Raw genomic sequence first — 22317 nt, 5'->3', positions numbered from 1 at the left:
CTACCTTATATCCGCCATGAAGCATTGCAAATATGGGTGGTTGCATAACCGTGGAATTGCTGCCTCTCATGTCTAGTTTATCTTCAACCGTTTGTGGACCACTTGTGTTGGCTTTCTTCATTGTTTAATTTCACTATGAACTTTTTGGATGAATGTGTGCATCTTAGTCATGCAGAGGCTAGGTGTAATGATTAAAACTCTTTAAATAATAAAGTGTCATTTCTTAAAACTCTTTCGCAAAAAAAGTAATAAAATGCCATTTCTCAAAAAAACATCCTTCTGCTACCGTTAAATCGCAAGCATGGTATCAAGAAATGTCCTACAATCTCTTTGTCGCGATCATGATCACATAGAAAAACACATTTTAATTATTGGCAGTTATATCTGGCAATTATTTCAGCTATTAAATATGTATTTATAGGTGTAGAACCCCACATGTGCACACAAGGAAGTGTGCATTGGTCCTACTCGGAACTCTCAATTCAACCCCCCGGAAAGAGAGTGAGGGGGGACAAAGATAAAATGCGGCTAATTCTCGATCGTTGTCACGTCACCTAATTTTATGTGCAATTCAGGTGAAACTCAGAAAATGTAATTGCACACCTACGTTCTCGGTCGAGCTAAAACTAACTGAATAGTAAAAAAGAAAATATATTCTGCAGTACTCCGTCCGTAGCACTATGCCACGATACACAATGATAGATGTGGGGACTATAGGGAAAACATATCAAATCACGATTGTTTTCTTAAGAAAATCTCTCGGCTTCCCCTGTACTTGTGCACTTGCCAATTCCATCCTGTCCCACTCGCTACATATAAGTGCTCTTCTCCTCTCTCGTGGTCGCCAAGCTCCACCTCCACTACACCACCACCACCACTACAAAGCCGGCCGGGCCGGTGCAAGGATAGCTCCACTACACACACCGTAACACCAACAGCACCCCTCGGGCGCGCGTGCGATGTCCGTTTCTTTTCCGGCGCCGTTGACGTGCGCGGTCGGCGGCGCCCTCCTGGCCGCGGCGGCGTGGCTGCTGTGCTTCAGGCTGCTGCCGGCCGTCGTGGTAGTGGTAAGGCTGAGAAGGCGGCCGACGAAGGAGGAGAAGGCGCAAGTCCCACCCGGTAGCTTCGGGTGGCCGGTGGTCGGCGAGACGCTGGACTTCGTGTCCTGCGCCTACTCCCCCCGCCCCGAGGCCTTCGTCGACAAGCGCCGCCTCCGGTAAGTAAATGAACTTCTCTCTCCCTTTCCGATTCCCTCTGGCACAGCACAGTGGCCGCACGCGTGCGCGTGGCTGGCATCGACCGATGCCATGCCATGCCACGCCAGTGCGCGCGCATGCACGTGCACTGACACACGGGTGAATTAATCGGCACCGGCACGCAGGTACGGCAGCGCGGTGTTCCGGTCGCACCTGTTCGGGTCGGCGACGGTGGTGACGGCGGACGCGGAGGTGAGCCGTGCCGTGCTGCAGAGCGACGCGCGGTCGTTCGTGCCGTGGTACCCGCGGTCGCTTACGGAGCTGATGGGCAAGTCCTCCATCCTGCTCATCAACGGCAGCCTGCAGCGGCGCGTGCACGGCCTCATCGGCGCCTTCTTCAAGTCGCCGCAGCTCAAGGCGCAGGTCACCGCCGACATGCAGCGCCGCCTCGCGCCCGCGTTCGCGGCCTGGCGCGACCAGGGGCCCGGCGCAAGGCTCCGCATCCAGGACCACGCCAAGACGGTACGTTCCATTACACTCTCTGCTGCTGTGCTCGATCGATCGGTAGCTAGCAGCTCGATCCTCCATTGCCGGTTTCTTGATTTCGCATGTCGCTCTACCAGCGTAGTAGCATAGTAGTACGACGACGACGACGTGTCTGTACGAGCATCAGAGAGAGAGTGAGGGAGAGAATCGGGATGGATTGAATTGGATTGCTGCTACAAGTGGTCGTATGGCGCCAGCACCGGCGTGCACACGTGCGGCGCCGTGTCACCACATGGTGGAAGGGAAGCCCCGAAAGGAGTGGGGGCCGTGTCGTGTCGCTCTCCCTTTCTACTCTGCTCGCCATGCCTCTTGTGTTCGTTCGTGTGCTAGAGAGAGGAGAGATGGGGACGAAGACTGTGACCGTGCGGGTGCGGTATCTTAATGAGATTGTGGGGAGCTGCTGCCTGCCTTCTATTCTCGCCCCCATTCAATTTTCCTCTCTCTACGCCCCGTGTGGCGTGGGGCCCACGTTCAGGATTCCATTACCGGCAAGCACAAAAAAATTCACCCATCCTGTGCAAATGTACTGTGATACTGTATTGGAGTACTTTTCTACTCTAACATGTACCAGTGATTTCTATGTGAAAAAATGAAGACGAAGAACAGTCTCCACCTGCAATGAGATAAAACCTTGATGAAACGGCACCTTCAAATTTACATGAAAACATTGATCCAGAGGGGAACTATAGGAGAGAGTATCTGATTCTGGTGGATCATTTCTACTATATGCTGATATAGGTAAATATACCGAGGCACTGAGCAATGTATAATGAATATGGTTTGGTGTTGCAGATGGTGTTCCAGATCCTGGTGCGAGGTCTGATCGGGCTGGAGGGAGGCCCGGAGATGCAGCAGCTCAGGCAGCAATTCCAGGAATTTATTGTCGGACTCATGTCGCTTCCCATTAAGCTGCCAGGGACTAGGCTCTACAGATCCCTCCAGGTACCATCTCCCCCATCTCACTCCCCAACATGCCATGCAACACCCACACACTGCCCTCTCTGTCTCTCCCCCAGCTGCAAACATGGCAGCGAAAGCATCAGTATATCACTGCCAAGATTTATTTACCTTTCCATGTTCCTCCTGTTTGACACACTTCTCTGTTCTCTCTGGTGCACTGATCGATCACCAGGCCAAGAAGAGGATGGCCAGGCTGATTCAGAGGATCATACAGGAGAAGAGAAGGAGGATCCTCTGCGCCGGCGGGGAGGCGCCGCCGCACCCGAGAGACGCCATCGACGTGCTCATGGGAGACGGCAGCGACGAGCTCACCGACGAGCTCATCTCCGACAACATGATCGACCTCATGATCCCCGCCGAGGACTCCGTGCCCATGCTCATCACGCTCGCCGTCAAGTTCCTCAGCGAGTGCCCACTCGCCCTGCAACAGCTTGAAGTATGTATAACACTCACAACTCCATCCACATTTTCCATAGTACTATTAGTACGTTTGAATATAATTCCGTTCAGAAAAAGCATGACCGATTATGCCCAGCAAACTAGAGTCCACTGTTGTTAATCAAGCAAGAGCATGAATTTGCATGAACACTGCAACCTGCAAAAATCAAGTCACGCATGAACTGGTTGCTATATTGTTTCACCTGAACAACATGACTCTCGATTTACTTTTTTAAGCACGATCTGTATATCCAGATTTTCATATGCTGTATTTTTTTGCCAAATACTAGCATTTTTTCCCCCAGTTCACCTGTGTCTGATACATGTGCAGTATAATCTGCACAGTTCACCTGTGTCTCGAACAAAGCTAGTAGAGCTCTTTATAAAATCCTGCAGTCAAAATATCTCGGAATCATTCATCGCATAAGGGATCGTGCCAACCTTGGTCCATGCCTTTCCTGTTGGCATCTAAGCATTGATTATTGCTGCCATCTATGTGCCTAAGAAAGTGTAGCTAGCTTGCCCAACTCTGCAACAAGACATGCACACAACATTGTTAATACTGTATCAGATTCTGAAGAAAAAACGTTGTTAATATCAGGTACACGCATCTCATCAAATTTGGCCACTTTCTCACTCAAAAAGGTTTAGTATCATGATATGCCATCTACTCGGTCGATTCATTAGTCAGTCATCTTATTACTTATGTAGTCACTTTATTATGACAGTGTCATGCCACCTAATTGCTGTCACATAGCAGCTTTTGACACCTGATGTTATGATGGCAAGGCTAATTTATCCATATAGAGCATCTGATGTCGTGCAACTAAGTATCAACGCATTGTAAAAAGATCTACCACTTATTATCATCAACCCTATAAAAAAACTCAGAGCTTCTCTTAATTTTGTTTTGTTTCTGAAGACATGCATCTTTCTTTCTGAGATAAGGTTTCATCAGTTGGGGAAATATAGGGCTGTGAACGCTGAACATTCCGTAGCTAGCATGTCGTCCTATTGCACAAGCAACATCATATCATTCACTAGTTTCCATTTACGGCGCTACAGTGGGTAGAAATTACTCGTGTGTCGACCCTGTTTCTGCTCTGATGCCATGCGGACAATGAACTCATTGAAACCTCTGGGTGCCAGCTACTGTTGCAGAACATGCCTAGCTAGGTAGCTGCTAGTTTTGATTTTCTAGCTGGTGGAAAAACTGAACCTTAGTTTCAGTATAATCATTTGATGCGACAATCATTGGTGACACCAATTAATTACCTCATTTTGACGGTGCCAGGAGGAGAACATGCAACTGAAGATGAGGAAAACTGACGCGGGTGAAACCTTGGAGTGGACAGACTACATGTCCTTGTCATTCACACAGCATGTAAGCAAAGAAAAAATAGCACCATACGTGATGCTCCTTCCTCCTTCGTTTCTACCCTAGCAACAATCAGCAGCTGCCTTAGCATTTTAGGGTTACATGTGCAGGTGATAACGGAGACTCTGCGCTTGGGGAACATCATCAGCGGGATCATGCGGAAGGCGGTCCGGGACGTTGAGGTGAAGGGACATCTCATCCCCAAGGGTTGGTGCGTGTTCGTGTACTTCCGATCGGTCCACCTCGACGACACGCTCTATGGGGATCCCTACAAGTTCCATCCATGGAGGTGGAAGGTGAGAATGAACCCCACATTTGGTAGAGATGTTCATCCAATTGCTACTCCTTTAGGCAACAACAACACAATAATATGGGTTTGATGAGTGACAGAGTGGGGCTTGTGGGACTCCTAACATGTCAGTTTTTTCACATATATCTGTAGGCTCATGATAGAATTGGCATAGTACATATATAGCTAGTATGAACATAACAAATTAGTACTCCTTATATCTTAAAGTTGCATTTTCTTTCAACTATATGACAAAAATCATCAACCAGCAAAATCCCTATGTCTCGTAAAAAACTTAAATTGAGGACCTGATGGCCACTACCCGGCATACATGTGTAATGCCTCAAATGACTAAGAAGATACCAATGCAAAATGGTGGGGTAGTACTGTACTACTAGTCGTGAAGCTTATAATTGTGATTTGATTTTCGCGGGAAACCTAATAATGCGTTTATCGGTCAACAAATGAATGAATCAACAGGAGCAGGACACGAGCACTAGCAGCTTCACTCCTTTTGGTGGTGGGCAGAGGCTGTGCCCAGGCCTGGATCTGGCCAGGCTGGAAGCTTCCATCTTTCTCCACCACTTGGTCACCAGCTTCAGGTATGGATCACTCCCATTCTCAGCCATGCATGGAACACCACACGACGTTCTTTCAAATTCTTCATGTTCTGTTGCAAATTTTTTTGAAAAAATGGAAAGATTTTCCATTTTCAGTAATTTAGAAGAGAATTTTAGAAATTAGAAAAATGCGTAGAAAAACCCTAGGACTTAATTACAAGCCTACTCACTCGGTACGTAATACATTACTTACTTATTTCGCTCCGGCCAAAGCTCCAAACTATTGCCTCCTCTTTGATCTTCCCGGCTACAATGGGTGTCGGAGAAGGAGCGGTGACAGAAAACCACATGGAGTATATATTGATCTTTGCTAGCTTTGTTTTTTTAGCATCTAGCTAGACGCACAACATGACCAGAAAAATATCATTGTTTGCAAAGACATAAACTCTTTGAGGTTTATCTATCTCAGTCGATTGAGGTTTTCCTATTTAACTAAGAGAGGTTTCGACTAGCATAGGAGTATGACATGTTGATCATGTGAGAGAAAGTGCTCACACCGGCGACCCCATACGAAATCGATGTCATCCCGAGATCAATAGAATAGTCGGCGAGCCCCAACCAACCCATATGCCAAGGGAGGCTATCGGGGTCACCGGCACCAAACCCACGCCACTTCCACGTTGATTTGGGGGTCTTTTTTCTATCAGGGGCAGCTATGGGAGGAGTACCGGTGTGGGGGTTTGAAATTTTTTGACCGGCACTTGCTGCCAGCGACCTCCAAACGTAGCAGGCATGCGTGCTGCCAGAGTACTATTTTAGGGATCACCACCGGTGGAAATGCTCTTATGGTTGTACAACCTCACCATCCTAGCTTAAGGTGGATAGGTGTACATTCACATTCCCCTTTCCAAAGTAGTGTAATAATTCCTGAGCATGCTGCCTTTGAAGCGAGATCGACTTTGGCACACTAATAATTTCCAGTAGTACAGTAGTACTACGAAAGAAACCTAGGTAGGGAGGTCCATGCATGCATGGCAAGGGACCCCTACACGGCTACACTACCTTCACCCTTATTGCATAGGTTGGGACGTTGGCGCGTGGGGCTACACGTGCGGCGGACGCGACCGGCCACGGCAAGTTCCGCCGCCGACTCATGCATGCTAGCTACTCGTAGTCGTAGCCACAGCCCACACCTACTCGTAGCGGTCGCACGCGTACATTGGGGCGTGTGGCACCGTGTCGACGCCGGCTGCATGTGTGCGTACAGAAGCAGTTGGGGCAATGGATGATGATGGTGGAGTAGGGAGTAGACTGTATAGCTATACGCGTGCGGCGTCGACATGCGCACCCCGACCACACCAGCACGTGTGAGCGGGACACTCTGCGGCGCCGGCATCCGCACGTGCCAGTCAGCCGCTCATGCCGCCCGCGGCACAGTGCCTGCATGCACGCTTCGATCGCCCGGTCGGCGTAGTGGTAGTAGACTAGTAGCGCTCGCTCCAGTGCGGAAGTATAATCCAAGTCGAAGCGCACCTGCTGCATGCATGCAATGGTGCACGCCCAAGTCTCGATCTACCAACACTATCGGCATGTGGTGTGGGTACATGCATCACTGGATCAGCATGTAGTTTGATGAAATAAACCCTAAACTCAGCTGAATCTATTTTAAAAGCTGGGGAAAATCTATTTTAAATTAAACCATAAAAGACTTATGAAGGTTTGATGAAGTAAACCCTAAACTCTAAATCTTTGTCGTTTCTACCTGAGAATTCTGGTCTAAACCAAACCCTAGAGCTGTTGTCTCTCTGGGAAAAGGATAATCAACCCATTGTCGCATAACCCTGGTATAGTTATCAACAAATAAACACTTAGCCTAGTGGCAAGGTCGCATGCTTTCCCTACTCTGCGTCCTAGGTTCGATTCCCAGACCAGCCGGCATTTTTTTAGATAAAACATGTTTGGCACACGACAAAGAAGCGACCTTTGCTGTGCGGTGTCACACGGCAAAGCTTTTGCCGTGCAACATTGGCGAGTCACACGGCAAAGAAGCCTTTACCGTCAATAGCATTGACGTGCGACCTTTGCCGTGCGGAGTCGCACGGCAAAGGCTTTGCCGTGTATATAGGGTCCTTTGCCGTGCAAATAGTTGCACGGCAAAGACATATTTTCCCGTAGTGTCGTGTGCTGAGATTTGGTCCTGCAAGAAGTAGTCATGTCCAGCGAGCAGAACCGATGCGAGCAGGGAGTGGGGAGCACGGCAAGGCGAGGGCGATTTCCGATCCAAGTGATGGACGCAGCGAGACTCGGCTGCAGCAATCCAGGAGGCAACGTGGCCCGGGGCGAGATGGATTGGGATAAGAGATGAATCTAACATGTAGTCCCGTCTAGTTACTGAGATAATGGGTATTTTGGGTGAGGCAAAAAGCCTCATGGTTTGACCGGGATTCGAAAGTTCAGAGTGTATAGGGTTTTCAAATTTAAGGTTCATTCGTTGAACTTCTGCAAACTTAGGTTCAGGGTTTAAAATAGTTTTTTTCCGACATGTGTAACTGATGGCCTCCCAACCCAAATGGGCTCGAGCTCGACCAGATGGATGGCATGCTTTCTGTCTGGTCCGGTCCGTGATTGAGCAGCTGAAACCCAATAAAATATGCGCGCGCATGCGTCTGGCCGCTGCCGCTTTGACCGGCCGGCCGCTCAGTTCTTTCGTCGCGCTAGGGCATGGCATGGCGCCGCTGCACACCACGTACCATTGTTGTTTTGTTTGGTTTATTTATTTATACCCCCTGCCCAGCCCATACATAGAGAAGAGAATCATCTGTCACTCTGGGTTGAACGATAGAGAGGGGTTTGGCGTAATGTGTTGGATACATTTCAGTGTTTATATGCCCATACAAAGAGAAGAGAATCATCTGTCACTCCTAGTACTAGTAGTACATTTCAGTGTTTATATGCCCATACAAAGAGAAGAGAATCATCTGTCACTCAGTGTTTATATGCCCATACAAAGAGAAGAGAAAATCATACTGCATACATGTATATATTGCATAGTCATATCACACGCAAGTGGGCGCTGCGATAAAAACAGCTTAGTTAAGATGCGAATCGTGTGGCCGATGATGGCGAGATCCCGCATCTACAGACATTGTTTGTTGCCTGACAATGACGCCGGAATGGTCGTGTATGCATGCAGGTGGGTGGCGGAGGAGGACCACATCGTCAACTTCCCGACCGTGCGCCTCAAAGGGGGCATGCCCATTAGGGTCACCGCCAAAGAAGACTAGCCATCTCCATCCATCCATGCAAGCCAGGTCAAGCAAGTTGCACATACATGCCATGTATACCACCACTGCTACTGCTACTTTGGTGTTCGATCATGGAATCCAAGAATGCTGAAGGATCCCTCAGACAAGGCATGCAAGCTCTGAACTGAGCACCGGACAGGGTGAAATTAATGTGCTGATCTGCCCTGTTTAATTAGATCATAGATGTACATAGATATTATATGTAATGTAAGTGTTAGTAGGGAGAAGTTGGGAGCTTAATTAGCCAAGAAGAGGTAGAGTACTTACTGATCAGTACCACTGGCTAACTATAGCTGATCAGGAGGACTTTGATGGTGGTGTTATAGTAGTAGCATACTTATGTTATGTCGCGAGGAATTAAGTTTGGAAGAAAACAATCACCAGCTAGGAAGAGAGAATATAGATATTATAATGTAATTGTAAGTGTGAGTGTCAGTGTTAGTACTTGGTAGGGAGAAGCTGGCAGCTTAATTAGCCAAGATGAAGTAGAGTACCTGCTGATCACTGCCACCGCCTAACTATAGCTGATCAGGACTTTGATGATGATGGTGTTATAATTTTAGTACATTAGTGTACTTATGTTATATATTACAGTATGTCATAAGGAATTTATGTCATAAGGAATTATGTTTGGAAGAAAACAATCACGAGCTAGGAAGAGGATATGTAAGGTGTATGGCATGCATGCATTTGCCACTTGCCGAACTGCTCCAAAGGCCCAACAGATATTGAATTGAAAATGCTAGCTAGCTAGGTTTGGCGAGGCTATGCCATACGACAATGCTGACAAGACTTTGAGTACTGCAAAGCTGGGACACGGTGGGCGTGCACCTGCATCTGCTTTGCCTGGGAGCGAGCGAAGAGGCTCAGAGGAGCATATAGGGCCTAGACTCCTACAGAGAGGTCCAGCATGGAGATGATGGATGGATGGATGGACAGTGGTGAGTTCAACTTTGTTATGATGCTGCAAATGTTCAGCTGTAGGTGAAAAGCAATGCTGTCAACTCGCTGCAGCAAAGGGCAGAGGAACTGGATTCTTTAGGCAGGTGGCAGACGGCAAAGGAACTGGATCGATGATCGTAGATTTATGCTTCTCCTTGTATGTTTTCTCAGGATCAGATGTTTCTTCTTTTTTGTTCTCAACTTTCTCCTGTTTCCGTAGCATAGATTTATGTTCACTTAAGGAGGCAGCATAGATGTACTTCGGGTCTTCAGTAAAACTATAGGAAGCTTCAATCTTTTCTAAGCACGTAAACTGCAAATGTACTGCCCTGATAGTGATGGGTTTCCAAGGGCAAATGCAGTGAAAGGCTGGTACTAAAATCTTAAACACTATCTGGCTTGCCTGGATCCTGGACCCTGTAGTTCCCTTCCGATTGTGCCCGTCTCCGGCTGTGACTAGTGAGATGAGCTTTCAGGAACACAAAAGCCAGAGCACGCGCACAAGCTTGCTCCTACTGCATTTGCATGTAACTCTGTCGGGCCTAATGGTCCATTACCATAGACTGTCTGCATTTCTTCCCCTATGGCCCAGCCACATGTGGCAATGTTCGCTCCCTGGCAAAAATGGCATGTTGCAAAGAATAGAGCGTCCCACCATTTGGGAAAGATTACCGGGTTTTCATATGAGGGCAACCAAAAGATGGCCTGGAGACAAGAACGACACAGATTGGCAGATGCATCGTCTGTAGGAGCATGCTCGAGATTACTTTACCCTGCTTCTCCAGCTTCTGTGGATAAACACGCTGCCCTGGGAAATCGTAGCATTAGCAACAAAAAGCTGCTGGGCCACAAGGTCCAGCAGACCTAATGAACCAAAAATAACACGTCTGGCTAGTTGTTACATTGCGAGACAATTCTGCTGCATAGATATGCGCTTAGCAAAACAAAAAAAACAAACAGGACAAGCAATGTGCGGCATTGGCATGTCGATACCAATCGAAAGCAAAATGGCAAGGTGCAACCGCAATACAGATGTGCACTTGACATAACAAAGATGGCAAATGATGTACCACATGGACACAAGAATAGCAGAGGTTAAGCCTGGTCTATAATAATAAACCGTGATGCCAGACCATGAGCAACAATGACGAGGAACATTGTGGAGATTTGCAGGCACAAATGCATAATCCTAGTTGATACCATGGAATCATCAGTCCAGATTTTAGCCGAAACTTGACACCAAATTTGCAACTTGGATTAGGGCCAGACCTCTCATGTTCTTTTTCGAACAGTACGAACTTTATTTAAATATGTCAATATTCAATAATGAAATATAAGTAGCTTAAGAACTTTGTAGTCCAGATTGCGCCCAACAATTTTTGAGCAAAAAGCATTATAGGCAGCTGATGCAGATATGCCAGCAGACAATATAGCCAATTGGTAACATGAGGAAATGAACAGCTGATTTTTTACCATGTACAATGGCAATCACCCAATAAGGCAGTTGTCACAAAGTAACTGTGGACCAGACTGCAAAAAAAGGAATCGCTTCGTAGAAACAAATTTCAGTTTTCAGGTACCATGATGAATAACTACAAATGACAGATGTATTAGATATGCAACAGCAGCAAGGACCACAAATCCATTGTTATGGCAGATCCTTATTTACCATTAGATCTTGGACCAGTACAGCAAACACTGGTGAGAAGCCGAATATAGTACTAACAAAGATGTTGATATATCAGCAACAACCACTACAGAGGGAACCACTGCCCGGCAGAGTCATTAATTTACACTGCAATTTCATGTAGGGGCATTGACTTGTATGCACCCATGCAAAATCTAAGCAAAAAAAAAGGACAAAACTCTTGATTTCCCAGTACTTGCAGACAAATGTGTTTCTTACATTGTCTGAAGAACTTTTAACTCAATTATGGTGCATACAGAAATATCCAAAGCATCCTATGCTGGGCAGAGAGTAAATCAGCATCCATTAGGCTATTATGGCTGTCTGGTTCAAACAATACTTATGACCACAATGCTCTTACGTAAAGTTGTGGATATACCATGCATCATAGTCACATGGTGAGCGTCAGCTATTGGCTAGGCAATCTCAATTCACAAGGGAAAAGATCCTACTGTCCAAACCGGAAGAAACCCTTTTCCAGGTTCCAAATGACAACCACAACAGGGTGTTTGCAATTAGTGGGTCTGGTACCCAAAAGGGGAAAAAATGGAAAGAGAAACTGCACGAAACTAAGACTGCACTGATGTTTAGTGCACTAAACTAAGGCTGCACTGATATTCGGTATAATGGGATTCATCCCAATTGGGTGAATATGCTACTATTATTTGAAAGAAAATAGGTTTCGTATTGACATTGATTAAACCAGAGTATAAGTTACCCTGTCACTACAAAAAAACTAATTGAACTATTTTCTAATGAAATTGCAAGATTGTGTCACATTCCTACCTAAACAAATATGGATGAAAATGCTTTCATCAACACAACATGGTATTCCAAAGTTCATAAATCCACCTTTACCAGACAATAACCAAAAATTTAGTGAGCCAGAAATACATAACCAGCCACAGTGAAATGTCAAATATCGCTCACTGCAACAATTGGATATTTTAATGTCAGCTCCATGACCGGCCACTTCCATGACCTCTATATCTATCACGATAGCCTGCATAATGTTATAATAATCAGACCCAACTCAACAAGATGGCTTTCAACAATGTCTTGCGGCAAAATGATAAAGGGTGTATAATAAAGAATAAGCAAGTGTATTATATCTTCAAAAAGAGAATCCAGCAACTTACCTAAAGAAGGAGGTGGTGCACCACGGCCCATATTAGCCAATTCTGGGCTGACTTTTTGTCCAGCTTCAGCTAAAATGTTAATAAGATCCTTGGCAAATCTGGCATTAGCAGCCGTGAAAAAGGTGTAAGCTGTTCCTGTTGCTCCAGCTCTGCCAGTTCGACCGATGCGATGTACATAGTCCTCCAGCGACCCCGGAAAGTCGTAGTTAATGACATATTTGACATCCTTAACATCTGTTGTGAACATATATAGAACACATATTAGTTTCCCTGTATAACATAAGTTTTAAGTTATTGTCTCTGAGAGAACTTCTATATACCTAAGCCTCGAGCAGCTACATCAGTAGCCGTCATAATAGGGCTTTTCCCTGACTTAAATTCGGAAAGAACCCAATCTCTTTCTGCTTGGCTCTTGTCACCATGGATAGACAGAGCAGGCCAACCATCCATTCGAAGCTGTCTAGTGATCTGATCGCAACCTTTCTTGGTGTCCATAAATATTAAAATTCTGCTGCCATCCATTATATCCTCCAGTAGATTGACCAACCTTATATCAAGTAATTCAGTATTAAGGAGCCATATCTCCAGTTCAAGTACATATTATGTTATCGAAAATGTAACAGGAAGCCTACTTGTTATACTTCTGACTCTCGGATAATATCTCTACATGCTGAGAAATTGCATGATTAGCTTTCAACTCTTCAGAACCAATTATAACCTGCATCATGTAGAATTTCAATTTGCTCACAAAAAACACATATGGTAGTATACTGCAATGTACTCCCTCCGTCCCACGAAAAATGTCTGAGAGTTGTCAAAATTTAGATGTATCTAGATGCTATTTTGTGTTAGATACATCTAAATTTTGACAAATCTGAGACATTCTTCGTGGGACGGAGGGAGTAATATATTCACTAGCAAAATGATTATGGACTACTATAATCACCTTATATGGGTCAAAAAGGAAATTCCTTGCTAGCTGCTCAACTTCCTTTGGCCAAGTAGCACTCCAGTAAAGTGTTTGGCGATCTGGACGAATCTGAAATAACAATTACTTTTGATGTCACGATTATATAGGTTGAGTTTAGCACTAATGTACAATGTGTATCTACATGTTAAAGATCATTACTGCTCCGTTTGGATGTTTGCATTGGGAACCTTGGCATTGTATTGGGTTAAATGTCCAATACCCAGAATATTGATATTGAGATTGAATGTCAATATTTTTGTTTGGATGTTTAGATATTCAGGACCCAGGTTTGATATTGAGGTTGAATGCCAAATGTTGTTTGGTGGTCAAAGTGTGGCATTGTAGTTGTATGAGACTTTAATCATTATACTCGTTGTATACATGTAAAAATTGCACTACAGATTCTTATACGGAGTATTAATTCTGCACGCTATATGTCACAGAGCCCTGCTCACTCATCGGTCAATCAACAAATGTAGATTGTCCCACTATGATGCAACTGCCGGTTCAGACTTCAGAGGACGAGTTTCATCCTAGCTAATCGGAGAATCCTAGCTATCTTATATCAAAAGCGATACTAAACAGAGAGCACAACACAAACCAGCAGAGATCGAGAGAGAAGACACGGAGAGAGGAGGAGGGCGGGCGTCCAGCGGCAACAAACCAGCACCGGATGACGGTCGCCGGAGCTCGGGAGGCCGGGGTGCCGGAGCAAGGTCGCTGCATAGAAAAAAATAGAGAGGTGCGGGAGAGAGTCGACAGCAGAGAGGACTGCAGGGATGAAGGAGGGTGGCACAGAAGGGGCCGACGGTGCCAATCCCAGCCGGAGAAGGAGCCAAGGAGGGTGGGACTGTGGGAGGGCAGGAGGACAGACTACCTATGCCACCGCCGCCATTGCCGCCAGTCTCCGCGTGCGAGTTTCCCAAGCAGAGGGAGGAGCGATGTGTTTTGCGAGATGACCATGCGTCGAAGGTGCGGCCGGAATACCTCGCGATGTCTAGGCTAACCCCTCAACATTCGGCCTCCAAGTTTCTTGCCTTTCAGACCTCGCTTCGATATCTAGCCCGAATACCCAGCTTCAATGTCTAGATCAACCAAACAACTAAAATCTGTGTATTCGGGGCTGGCACCACCCGAATACCAATATCTAGGCCCAATGCAAACATCCAAAGAGAGCATACATGATTCGTCAACCTCATGATAATGTGCAAGTGGCAAAAAGCACAAATCAAACAGAGAAGATCGGAGCACTGATTTGCTCGTATGTTCATCAAGGGGATTATATAATGCAATTTGTAAGAAAACAAAGAGGTGTAATGTGTACCTGAGAAACAATTTTCTTAATCTGAGGTTCAAAACCCATGTCTAACATACGATCTGCTTCATCTAAAACAAGGTAAGTGACCCTCCGCAAATTTGTATGATGAGACTCAATCATATCAATTAGTCTTCCTGGCGTGGCTATGATAATTTCAACACCTGCATAAAATAGGGCAAATCAGTAAGACTATTGCTGCGACAGTCATATTTATCCCGAAGAGTCAATAAACTGATACAAACACACGATCTTTTCAAACAGGTGCATGGACACTGAGGGAGGGAGGGTGGGATATAGAACCTTTTTGAAGATCACGAACTTGAGGACCTTTTGGAACACCGCCATATATACATGTGCTTTTTATCTTTGATGATGCACCGAATTTTGTTGTTTCCTGCTGTATCTGAACAGCAAGCTCACGGGTTGGGGCTAACACGAGAACAATCGGACCATCGCCAGGAGCTTGAATAACAAAACACATGTCAGTCTTTAGATTTCAGAAAAAAAAAAGAGGTAGGATATATGTAGAAAAAGCTAGTCAAAAAATATAAGCAGCGTATTCGCACCTAGGATAGGCTGAGCATTAACATGAACAATGGCAGGTAAGAGGTAAGCGAGTGTTTTCCCAGACCCTGTTTCAGCAATGCCAATAAGATCACGCCCCTTCAGTGCCATTGGCCAACCTTGTGACTGGATAGGGGTAGGTTCTGTAAACCCAGCTTTTGTAATTTCTTGCAACACATATTCTGCAGAAAAAAGTGAAGGGACTTCAGGAAGTAAGTGGAATTGAAGACTGACATGTTATCATGTTAAAAGCTAAGAAAGCGCGGATAAAATAATATATCATGTATCTCCAAACTGCAACGTCTTTCTTTTAACAGAAAAGCACTGCTTTAAGTAACCGAAATACAATTTGATGAACAAAGGAGGAAAAAAATAGTTTTGAGGAAGACATTAAAGGGCATCATGATTTAGTCATACTATTTCCTCTTGAAGCAGTGAGCTTTCTTGTAATAATGTGATGTAATGTGAGGACTAGGAAACTATTAGTTGAAAGAAAAGGTAACAGATAAATTCACTAATATGTTTTCAATTCATAAAACATATCTGTTGCTTATCATAAAATCAAGTATGTTCAAAACTGTGAAAATAAAAATCTGAAACTCTGCGAAAGCGCAATGACTGTACATGCAAGAGCAGCACGGCCAGTATTATTAGATCTTAAAATCCAATATTGTTGATTACTCACATATGTTGTCCCTTACATACATGAATTAATACAAGAACGGAATCGCACAGGATAATTAGAATTAAAATTTGAGTGCGTAGAATAATTCAGAATGCGGCCTTTCAACTCCTTTTGTGACCATAAGTGAAGGAGGGGTGATATCACCAAAAGCAATGTATGTCATACTTCCTATTTTGAGCGACCCAACAACAGTTTCATCAGCTACTTCAACCGAATGCAATTTAATCTGCCACAAATAACACTTGCCTTTTCAGCAAGAGTAGCTTTGCAACTAAGGACTTAAAATTTGGCTAGCATTGATTGTCCTTCAAATGGGAGAAACAATGAGAAAGAATTTGGCATTTCAAAGAGAATCACTGCTTCACAGGGCAAGCCTTGATCGGCTAACGGTAACAAACTCAGACAGTCAGCCTAGTGAGAGAGAGTATTTGGCTGAATTACATTTAGGTGATTCAGAATTATGCCTTCTGAGTGTGGTATGAATGATCAGACATAGTAGCCGGAAACGGGGAACGGTAGGCCGTCCCTCGATCCGGATTCAGATTCGGAAACAAGGTGTGGTACGGCACGATTCGGTGGCCGAAACGCGTCCCGAAACAATCGGTACTGCATCTAGATTCAGGACCTGTACGCTAGGTTCTCGCATCGAAAAGGGCCAGCCGGATGCTTAATTCACGGGAGGGCTGGAGAATTACCTCACGTCCAGGTTCACCTGCAGTTAATCTATCAAAGAAAACGTGGTTTCCCACATATCGTATTGTCCATCTGTCTCGATACATCGTATCATCCCGGATTCATCGTACCCAGATCGTCCGAGTCACGTCCCACCTACCAAGCGGTACGTTCTAGAGATGTATACCCTCGCCGTTCCCTGTTTTTAGGCAGCTACGTTTCCCGTTCCTGATTTCCTTTCCTCGTACCCACCGTCCCGGAAACATGGCTACTATGGATCAGAGCACGGCTCATCACAACGTGTCATGTTAGATACGAAATCCATAGCTAAATGAAGACGATCTAATTATTAGTTATGAGTTATTTAAATCAGCACAAATGCTAAAAAGCAGACCAACTGGTCTCATTCTACCCAATTTGTTTACCCTGCAGCAATTTCTGCGACACTACAGCAGCAAACAGGAGGAAAATGAGTTGAAGAAGAACACGACTGCCTAACCTGGGAAGCCGACGTCGCGGAAGTCGCTCACCGGCTTGGGCACGTCATTGCCCTCGACGGTGATCTCCCGCCGGCGGCGGTACGCCTCCACCTCCTCTGCCGTCATGCCGGCCACCGCGGGCACCTCCACGTAGAAGTTCTTCTCGAACCGCGGAAGCCCCTCCAGCTCCGCCGCCGCCGTCGCAGCGGCAGCGTCCGCTTTGGTCGGCGGCGCGAAGGCCCTCGTCCCGCCCCCGAACGCCCCCTCGCTGCAACACAAGCGGGGTGAGTAACCCGTCGGACTAGAATCGTCGTTAGGGTTACGATTCGGCCTAGGGGGTAGAGTGGAGAGAGTTTACCTGCGGCGGTCGCGGTAGGAGGCGGGGTCCGCCGCGCGGCCGTCGAAGCGGCTCATGGCGGCGGTCGCCGGCGTCAGCTAGGGTTTAGGTGCGCGGGGTGCGGGCCTCGGCGCGGGTGCGGCGTGGCGGGGACGTGCCGAGGCGGCGGTGGGTTTGGTTCGGCGCGTGCGGTCTCTGGCCGGGAGCAAGGAGACGGCGGCGGCGATTCGAAACCAGACGGCGGCGGGCGAGTTCAACAGGCGAGCTCCGCGTGTGCGGCAATGTCCGGGTGGAGTGCTCGAGCTATCGCCCTCATAAACGCATTTCATAAACACACAACCCGACTAACAAAACGTATTTGATAGTATGCGTTTCTCTATCTGATTAGCGGTAATCGGAAAGCGTAAGTGGGAATGACAGCACTGACAAGTTGGGCCCGCTGCCGGGCACGGAGAAAAGGGAAAATATCTACGGCCGAAGGGGTTTATCCATTTGTGAGAGTTTTCGCCCCGAGACGATGGCCACCGTCGCGGCGACCATGACGACGCCGGCGCCGGCGCGCCACCACCGGTTCCGCGTGCGCGCTGCCTGGGACATGAACCCCGGTGCCGCCACCATCGCGGCGCCTAAGACATCCAAGCCCAAGCCCGCCCTGGGGCAGTCGCCGGCGACGGCAACCACCCCAGCCCGCGCGCCGCCGCCCACGCACGCCGACCTCTTCGCGCGCAGCAGCGAGGGCCAAGGTATCTATCATTCCTCACTTTATGCCCCCTGACCAATTGCACATGCGCTCTCCCACCAAAGCTCTTGCGGCCTTGCGGGCATGCTCTACATAGTATAAGGAGCAAACCACCATTGCAACTACATAAGAGATTTTGACACTGAAAGGCAAGTGCAGTAGAACAATTCGGTCATTGGGAAGCGATATTAACTTCATTTGATGAGAACTGTCTCCTGCTCTAATGTTAAGTATTGTTTAGTTAGTGTACACTATTTCTTTTGCTGGTCAGTACCTTGTTAATTCTTATTGTTCTATACTAGCAAAGAAGAGCACGTATATGGGGTTTGAGAAATGGTGGTTGCCGCCTGCGCCGGTGGTCAAGAAGCCACGGTCACTCTACAACGCCGCATCGCTGGCCTACTTGGGAGACTGCATATATGAAGTGAGAATCAGTTGCTGTTACTGACTTTTATTTGTACTGGATTAGTATTTACGATATCTATATGATGTTCCTGATGATGATGATGATGATATTTGGTCAAACTTAGCTTTTTTATTGCGAGCTACTGATTCTCGCTCTTCGTGATACAGCTTTATGCTCGGAGACACTTCTTTTTTCCTCCACTAAGCATCAATGAGTACAACAAGCGTGTGATGGATGTCGTCAAGTGTGAAGCACAGGTCTGAATTTGGCTCTTCTTTATCCTCTAATCAAACAGAAAGCATAGGCTAAATGCTTTGGATGTTGTTTTAGTTGCTAGTACTATTTTAATGTTTGTACGTAGTTCGTTTTCTGAAGAACACCCCATTTGCCTTTTTCTTTTTAAGCACGCTATATGTAAGAGAATGCTTTGTAGCATCATGGGGCCAGACATTTTCACATCAACTGTTATTGGTTTCCTTCCTTCAGGATCTGTTGCTGAACAAACTTCTTGGAGAGGATTTTCTAACTGAAGAAGAAAGGTAAACCAATGTTTCTAGTCTTTTATTGCCTATCAGTAAACAGTTTACTGTAGCATCTGTTCACATCACTGGATGTCTGTGGGGTTGGGTGTTAGCACATCAGTACTCAGGACTTGTAAATTCATCTTCCTGGGAGTTGCCATTACGCGGCACCACATGTGTGCCTTTTTTGTATTACAGTACAGATTATGAACGAACATGATGCTCTCTCATCTATAAAATGTCTGGCACCTATATGAAACATGACCTTGCAAGTATTGAGAGTTACTTACACTACACAATCATGTGCTGTAGGGACATACTTCGCTGGGGAAGGAACATCGTTAGCAGCAAAACTCGTACAAGAAAACGTGCAGGGATTGCAGTCTACAACCGAGCATCTTCACTTGAAACACTGGTTTGTTCTACTCCAAAACATTTAATCGTTATGTGCACCAAATATCTTCTTTTCCCCCTCTTAACCGAACATTTGTGGAAAAAAATCATACAAGATCTACTAAAAATCACATTGTTGGACCAGCCTCGCTTTGTTTCTAGAATATTAATCCTCACATTGCTCGATGATTCTTCGTATAGGTTGGATATCTTTACCTCACGAACTTCAAGCGTCTGGAGCAAATGATGTTTCAATTAGGATTCACAAGTGGTGCTTCATCACAGAATATTGCAGATGAGTTGCGCGCCAGCTTCAAGTAAAGCAACCTTCATTTGTATTCCTATGATTCTGATATGTCATCTTGGCCTGTTCTCACAAGTGTTTAACCTCTGTCAGGGAAACAACCTCTGCTTCTGTACAGTCTCAGAAACCCGCAAAGCGATGAGTAGTCTCAAAATACAGTGACCATGGTATGATTTGAATAGAAGTTCTTCTGATGAAGCAGAGAGGGACATGAGTGTGCATGTTTGTGGCATATCTGATCCAAAACTGGGACTTGGACAAACGATTGTGAATGATATTTGCATGTCGGCAAATTTGAGTGAGTTCAGGAACATATGAATGTATGCATCATGCAGGCTGTGCAAGAGAAATGGCTGATGTCAGGGAGGACCCGATGATTTTGATCTTCCGATCGTGAGTACGTGATGTTTAGGTCATGAATGCCATTGACACCTGAGTTGTGTGTGGGTTCAGTATTATTTGTCTCATGACTAAAGATTGTTAGTGGGATCTGTTGAACAAATTTTGCAAATATAATTAAATCACTTGATATTCTCTAACAGCAATACGGTTCCACAATGTAGTCTTCTTAAAACGTTTATTTCTCAAACCGCTTGTTGTGTTTGTTGTGATGGGATTTTCCAAGTTCTTGTCACTTTCTTACCAGTTTATCGACATGTTACCATCACTTGGTAACTATACCATCACTTGGTAACTATGTTATAGTAATCGGTTCTGAGGTTACTAAACACCACATTCCACCCATGTAAGACTTTCAGTTTGTTGTTTTTAGAATATGATGGCATCTGTTATATGTTGATACACTTGAATACACGTTCTATCTCTGCATAGCAATGCAATGTGGAAAAACATATAAATTATTACGACCTCCGTTCTGGAATTGTTGTTGCGCCGACAATTAGACTATGTTTGATCGGTGTGTTAGCTTGTGACAACCTTTAGACTAGCGGGTGCGGATGGCGAAATCCTGGATCTTCTCGGCGTCCTGGAACGCCACGATCTCGGAACTCCATTCATAAACGCCGCAGCTGCCCATCACGGACCCGATGTTGTCCTTAGTACTGGATCTGGATCGCCGCCTTGGACGACCCCTTTCCGATCAGCATGCAGTGCATATCTGCCGGCGTCGATTGAAGAAGCGCCACCAGTGTCTTCATGTCGTCGACGCGCGCGACGTGATCATCCTCGATTGCGTCCCAAAGCAATGCAGCCCAGAGATCCACCTCCATGATCATCGCCCAGGTCGTGTATTCGCCGCGTGTGAGCATTGGGAACTGCGGGTTTGTGCCGAAGCTAGCGCCTGACTCGCGCACCACCTGACGACCTCATCGCCGTCACTGTTATAAACACAACAAGCAAATAACGAAGAACGAAACAAAAACACACGCAGGGGATACAAGATTTTAACGTGGAAAACCCTCTCCAACAAAGAGAGGTAAAAACCACGGGCGTCAGCCAGCAAAACTTCACTATATCGGGGAGTGTTTACAAATACCGTGTGGTATCTTATAATCTGATAAACCCTAGCCGGCAGCTTACAAGATGTATATATAGGCGGTGACAACGATCCGTACGCTTGCCCAAGCCTACCGGCGACGGGCCTCGCTCCGCTCGTCAGAAGTTAGCCTCCCTTTAGAATGAATTCAGATCACAATACAACAGCCACGATGAGCCGCATCCTGTCGCAGCTTTGCGAGCGCCGCCGTGGAGCGGGCGGGGGAGTGCGGGACTCGTGCGGCGATCTGTTTCCGCTCAACATGGCCACGGGATCTGAACGCTCTGATACGAATTGTTCCCCCTAAAACCTGGCACACGATCGGCGCAAGATCAAGAGAAGAGTAAAATCAGAGAGCATGAAAGACAATTTTTTTGTGCCGCGTTTTTCTTGTTTCTCTTCCTTTTATTCATCAAAGAAATTACATGCCGAGTCACCCACTCCACTAACGATCGTGTCCATCACCACGATCCAAGCAACGTGCTCAAAAAACTAGACTAGGTCCTGGTGCCACACAAAACGCCGCTGCCAGAACAAACCATCGAAAAACAGCTGAACTTTAACTGACGAAACTGACGAAGCTGACGAAGTGTCAAAAAAGAAACACCTGAACTATGACTCCAGGGTTTAACTAACAATCAATGTGTGTCCACTGTTCCATATTTGGCTGCACGGCCATATACGACCATCTCTAGAGGTTCAGAAGGACGTTATGGATACTAGTGGTTGGGCTGCCCCATGGGGCAGCTTCTCTCTGGTCAGGTGCAAGCAAATCACGACACCTTCTATCCCAAATATTTGCACTGAGCTAATCTTCTTTTCTCGGCTTTTCTCTTATTAGCTTCATGTTTCAAGATCTTTTCTTCACGTGGGGATCTTTCTGTCCTCGTATTTGGTAACACGCAGATAACATTGTACTCAAGGTCATATAGTACTTGCAATTTATAAAAACGGACTTACATACCAAGCATTATTACCTTTTCCTACAATATTC

At 46.0% G+C, this 22317-nt stretch overlaps 3 protein-coding genes across 3 annotated transcripts; 2 read left to right on the top strand and 1 right to left on the bottom strand.

Annotated features, from left to right (window-relative positions):
- The first annotated feature begins 959 nt into the window (after nucleotides 1-959).
- Nucleotides 960-9237, top strand: LOC124667561 (cytochrome P450 90D2-like). Its single transcript, XM_047204823.1, has 8 exons — nucleotides 960-1216; nucleotides 1382-1718; nucleotides 2535-2684; nucleotides 2875-3138; nucleotides 4435-4524; nucleotides 4629-4814; nucleotides 5288-5409; nucleotides 8561-9237. Exons 1-8 carry the CDS (start codon nucleotides 960-962, stop codon nucleotides 8649-8651), a joined length of 1497 nt encoding a protein of 498 aa, XP_047060779.1. The 3' UTR covers nucleotides 8652-9237.
- A 2723-nt stretch (nucleotides 9238-11960) lies between these two features.
- On the bottom strand, nucleotides 11961-17542 carry LOC124664907 (DEAD-box ATP-dependent RNA helicase 20). The gene is made up of 10 exons (XM_047202325.1): nucleotides 17487-17542; nucleotides 17149-17396; nucleotides 15295-15474; nucleotides 15029-15190; nucleotides 14735-14889; nucleotides 13387-13479; nucleotides 13073-13158; nucleotides 12761-12987; nucleotides 12441-12674; nucleotides 11961-12304 (listed from the first exon to the last, which is right to left on the bottom strand). Exons 1-10 carry the CDS (start codon nucleotides 17540-17542, stop codon nucleotides 12255-12257), a joined length of 1491 nt encoding a protein of 496 aa, XP_047058281.1. The 3' UTR covers nucleotides 11961-12254.
- Nucleotides 17543-17969: 427 nt separating this feature from the next.
- Nucleotides 17970-20369, top strand: LOC124666902. The gene is made up of 7 exons (XM_047204235.1): nucleotides 17970-18208; nucleotides 18507-18628; nucleotides 18778-18867; nucleotides 19097-19149; nucleotides 19444-19546; nucleotides 19726-19841; nucleotides 19922-20369. Exons 1-7 carry the CDS (start codon nucleotides 17983-17985, stop codon nucleotides 19968-19970), a joined length of 759 nt encoding a protein of 252 aa, XP_047060191.1. The 5' UTR covers nucleotides 17970-17982; the 3' UTR covers nucleotides 19971-20369.
- Nucleotides 20370-22317: the final 1948 nt, after the last annotated feature.

This window comes from Lolium rigidum, chromosome 6 (assembly GCF_022539505.1).
Source record: "Lolium rigidum isolate FL_2022 chromosome 6, APGP_CSIRO_Lrig_0.1, whole genome shotgun sequence".
Classification (NCBI taxonomy): Eukaryota; Viridiplantae; Streptophyta; class Magnoliopsida; order Poales; family Poaceae; genus Lolium; species Lolium rigidum.
Note: the sequence above shows the minus strand (reverse complement) of the source record. Positions and strands in the feature narration are given on the sequence as shown.

Coding starts and splice junctions, on each gene's coding strand:
- LOC124667561 (XM_047204823.1), top strand. CDS start 960: ATGTCCGTTTCTTTTCCGGCGCCGTTGACGTGCGCGGTCGGCGGCGCC. Junction 1,719..2,534: donor TCCAGGACCACGCCAAGACG/GTACGTTCCATT, acceptor TTGGTGTTGCAG/ATGGTGTTCCAGATCCTGGT. Junction 3,139..4,434: donor TCGCCCTGCAACAGCTTGAA/GTATGTATAACA, acceptor TGACGGTGCCAG/GAGGAGAACATGCAACTGAA.
- LOC124666902 (XM_047204235.1), top strand. CDS start 17,983: ATGGCCACCGTCGCGGCGACCATGACGACGCCGGCGCCGGCGCGCCAC. Junction 18,868..19,096: donor TCGTCAAGTGTGAAGCACAG/GTCTGAATTTGG, acceptor TCCTTCCTTCAG/GATCTGTTGCTGAACAAACT. Junction 19,547..19,725: donor CATCTTCACTTGAAACACTG/GTTTGTTCTACT, acceptor TTCTTCGTATAG/GTTGGATATCTTTACCTCAC.
- LOC124664907 (XM_047202325.1), bottom strand. CDS start 17,542: ATGAGCCGCTTCGACGGCCGCGCGGCGGACCCCGCCTCCTACCGCGAC. Junction 13,159..13,386: donor TCCTTTTTGACCCATATAAG/GTGATTATAGTA, acceptor TACATGATGCAG/GTTATAATTGGTTCTGAAGA. Junction 12,305..12,440: donor TGCACCACCTCCTTCTTTAG/GTAAGTTGCTGG, acceptor AACATTATGCAG/GCTATCGTGATAGATATAGA.